This window comes from Clupea harengus, chromosome 21 (genome assembly GCF_900700415.2).
Source record: "Clupea harengus chromosome 21, Ch_v2.0.2, whole genome shotgun sequence".
Lineage (NCBI taxonomy): Eukaryota > Metazoa > Chordata > Actinopteri > Clupeiformes > Clupeidae > Clupea > Clupea harengus.
This window is the reverse complement of record NC_045172.1, coordinates 6,707,209-6,709,708: the sequence shown is the minus strand read 5'-3', so window position 1 is coordinate 6,709,708 and position 2,500 is coordinate 6,707,209. Positions and strand designations below refer to the sequence as shown.

The following is a 2,500-nucleotide window of genomic DNA, read 5'->3' as shown; positions in this document are numbered from 1 at the left end:
ATTAGCCCAGCATGTATGGCAACATTGCATAAACACAAAGAAATAACTAAATAATTAGTGAGAGAGAGAGAGAGAGAGAGAGAGAGAGAGGGAGGGAGAGAGAGCGAGATAGAGGTAGAGGTAGATAGAGAGAAATATAGAGATAGAGATAGAGGTAGAGAGAGAGTGAAAGAGAGAGAGGAGAGATAGAGATAGAGAGAGAGAGAGAGAGAGTGAGATAGAGAGGGATAGAGATAGAGATAGAGAGAGAGAGAGAGAGAGAGTGAGATAGAGAGGGATAGAGATAGAGATAGAGAGAGAGAGAGAGAGAATAAAATACCATCTGCTATGCTCTTCTTCAGTAAGTCATGCTTGGCCTGGAGTTTGGAGATTAGGTTACTTCCCTCGAGGTGCTCACGGAGTTTCTGCAAAAAACATACACTCAGAGACATGATTAATCAATCCTTAACTTCACAGTTAGTATTCACCCTCCAATATCAGGCCTAACATGACAAATTCACCACTGATCACATCGATGCTGTTTCTTCCTATTGGAACTCAACTTGCAATTGAAACCTCATACAAAGCACGATGAGTTGATAAATGTTTAATTCAAAGCAATAACCAATACATTGCATTAATCACAACCAATGAATGTAACAAAGTTAAGGGAAAACCTTTAGTTGTAATGACAACTGTCTGTGTTTTGGTAGCCTTCCTAAGTCCTGAGGGGGGCACTCTCATGGCAAATTAAAACAGGTTGATCCCCTGGTTAACACTGGTCTTGGCAAAGCTTGGCTCACTCACGGAGGTCACACACACGCACACGCACACGCACACGCACACGCACACGCACACGCACACACACTCACCATGAAGTAGAAGAGCTCGGTCTCCTGCTGATTGGCTCTCCTCTTGGCCAGACTGGGCTTGCTCAGGTAGGTGTCAGAGACACTGGACTTGACGGACTCGGTGGAGCGGCTCCTCTGGAAGCTCTCGGACACGTCAAAGTCCTCCAGACTCACCAGGTCCTGGATGGTGTTCAGGGTCGCCTCCCACGTCTTCTTCACCTGGGGGACAGTGAGGGACAGGGAGGGAGTGTATGAGAGGTGTGTGTGAGAGCAATCATTTATAAAGTAACACTGCCTCAGTGAATATTTTCTTTTGTGTGTGTGTGTGTGTGTGTGTGTGTGTGTGTGTGAGAGAGCAATCATTTATAAAGTAACACTGCCTCAGTGAATATTTTCTTTTGTGTGTGTGTGTGTGTGTGTGTGTGTGTGTGGGTGTGTGTGTGTGTGTGTTGGCATGTTGGCGTATGTGTGACGCTGTGTATATACTTCTACAGCATATGTGTGTGGGCTGCATCAGCACTTTCCTGACCTTCACACACAGTGGAAACAGCTGGGCCTCAACAACATCAAATGCGCGCACACACACACGCGCGCACAAACACACACGCACACAAACACACACACACACCTCATCATTCTCCATCTTGAGTGTAGCCAGGCAGAGCTACGGTGGTGTGAGGTGTGCTTGTGTAACAGTGTCATTCCCTATCCACACACGGTGTTTGTTTTCTCCTCATTTTTAATCTTGAGCCTCAGCAGGCAGGCCAACTGTTGTGTGTGCGTGTGTGTTGGCTGGTGTGTACATGTGTATGATTGTGTGTGTATATGTGTATGCGTGTGTACAGTGTGTGTGTGTGTGTGTGTGTGTGTGTGTGTGTGTGTATGTGTATGTGTGTGTACAGTGTGTGTGTGTGTGTGTGTGTGTGTGTGTGTGTATGGGTGTGTACTGTGTGTGTACAGTGTGTGTTACCTCCTCATTCTCTATCTTGAGCGTAGAGAGGCGGGACTGGAGTTGTGTGTATCGCAGCAGCAGCTCTGACTGCACCTGAGGCAATGCGGTCAGCTGGACCACCTGAGAGGACGAGCAACACAGTCACATGACAGGACACACACCCGATCACATGACAGGAAACACACCCAATCACATGACAGGACACACCCACTCACATGACAGGACACACCCACTCACATGACAGGACACACCCACCTCACATGACAGGAAACACCCACTCACATCACAGGAAACAAAAGTCAAATGATCACAATATGTGGATTGTGTGTTGCACAGATGTGTTTTGTGTTTTTACATGTGTGTGGGTCCAGAATTGGTGTGTGTATTTACTTGTGTCTTTCTGTATTCTGGGGGGTATTATTATTTTAATGATAATATAATAATTGTATTATTATTGCCACGAGATGGAGATGGAGAGTTGTGTCTATGTTTGTGTGCTTATACACAGTGTGTGTATGTGTGTGTGTGTGTGTGTGTACATGTATTTGCTGACCTGGTCCCCCATGTGTGACTGGAAGGAGAATCTGGGAGGTGGTGTAAATGCCGACGGGTGCGTCTCCATGAAGCGCTGACGGTCACTTCCCGGGTCCAGGCTCTCTACCGCCCCCTCCAGGATGTCCAGACCCTCGTGCCGTGCCGTCTCCACACCATACTCGGC

General features: G+C 47.1%; 1 protein-coding gene across 4 annotated transcripts in view; it reads right to left on the bottom strand.

The window, feature by feature from the left end:
- Nucleotides 1–2,500, bottom strand: part of srgap1b (SLIT-ROBO Rho GTPase activating protein 1b) — a 39,449-nt gene that overhangs the window by 7,962 nt on the left and 28,987 nt on the right. For all 4 annotated transcript variants that reach the window (XM_031558644.2, XM_031558641.1, XM_031558643.1 and 1 more), the window contains 4 exons: nucleotides 2,336–2,500; nucleotides 1,801–1,902; nucleotides 852–1,049; nucleotides 320–404 (listed from right to left, as the gene is read on the bottom strand). The exon at nucleotides 2,336–2,500 is cut by the window's right edge and continues 57 nt beyond it. In XM_031558644.2, the coding sequence (XP_031414504.1) occupies nucleotides 320–404; nucleotides 852–1,049; nucleotides 1,801–1,902; nucleotides 2,336–2,500 (550 nt within the window). The remainder of the gene's footprint in view (nucleotides 1–319; nucleotides 405–851; nucleotides 1,050–1,800; nucleotides 1,903–2,335) is intronic.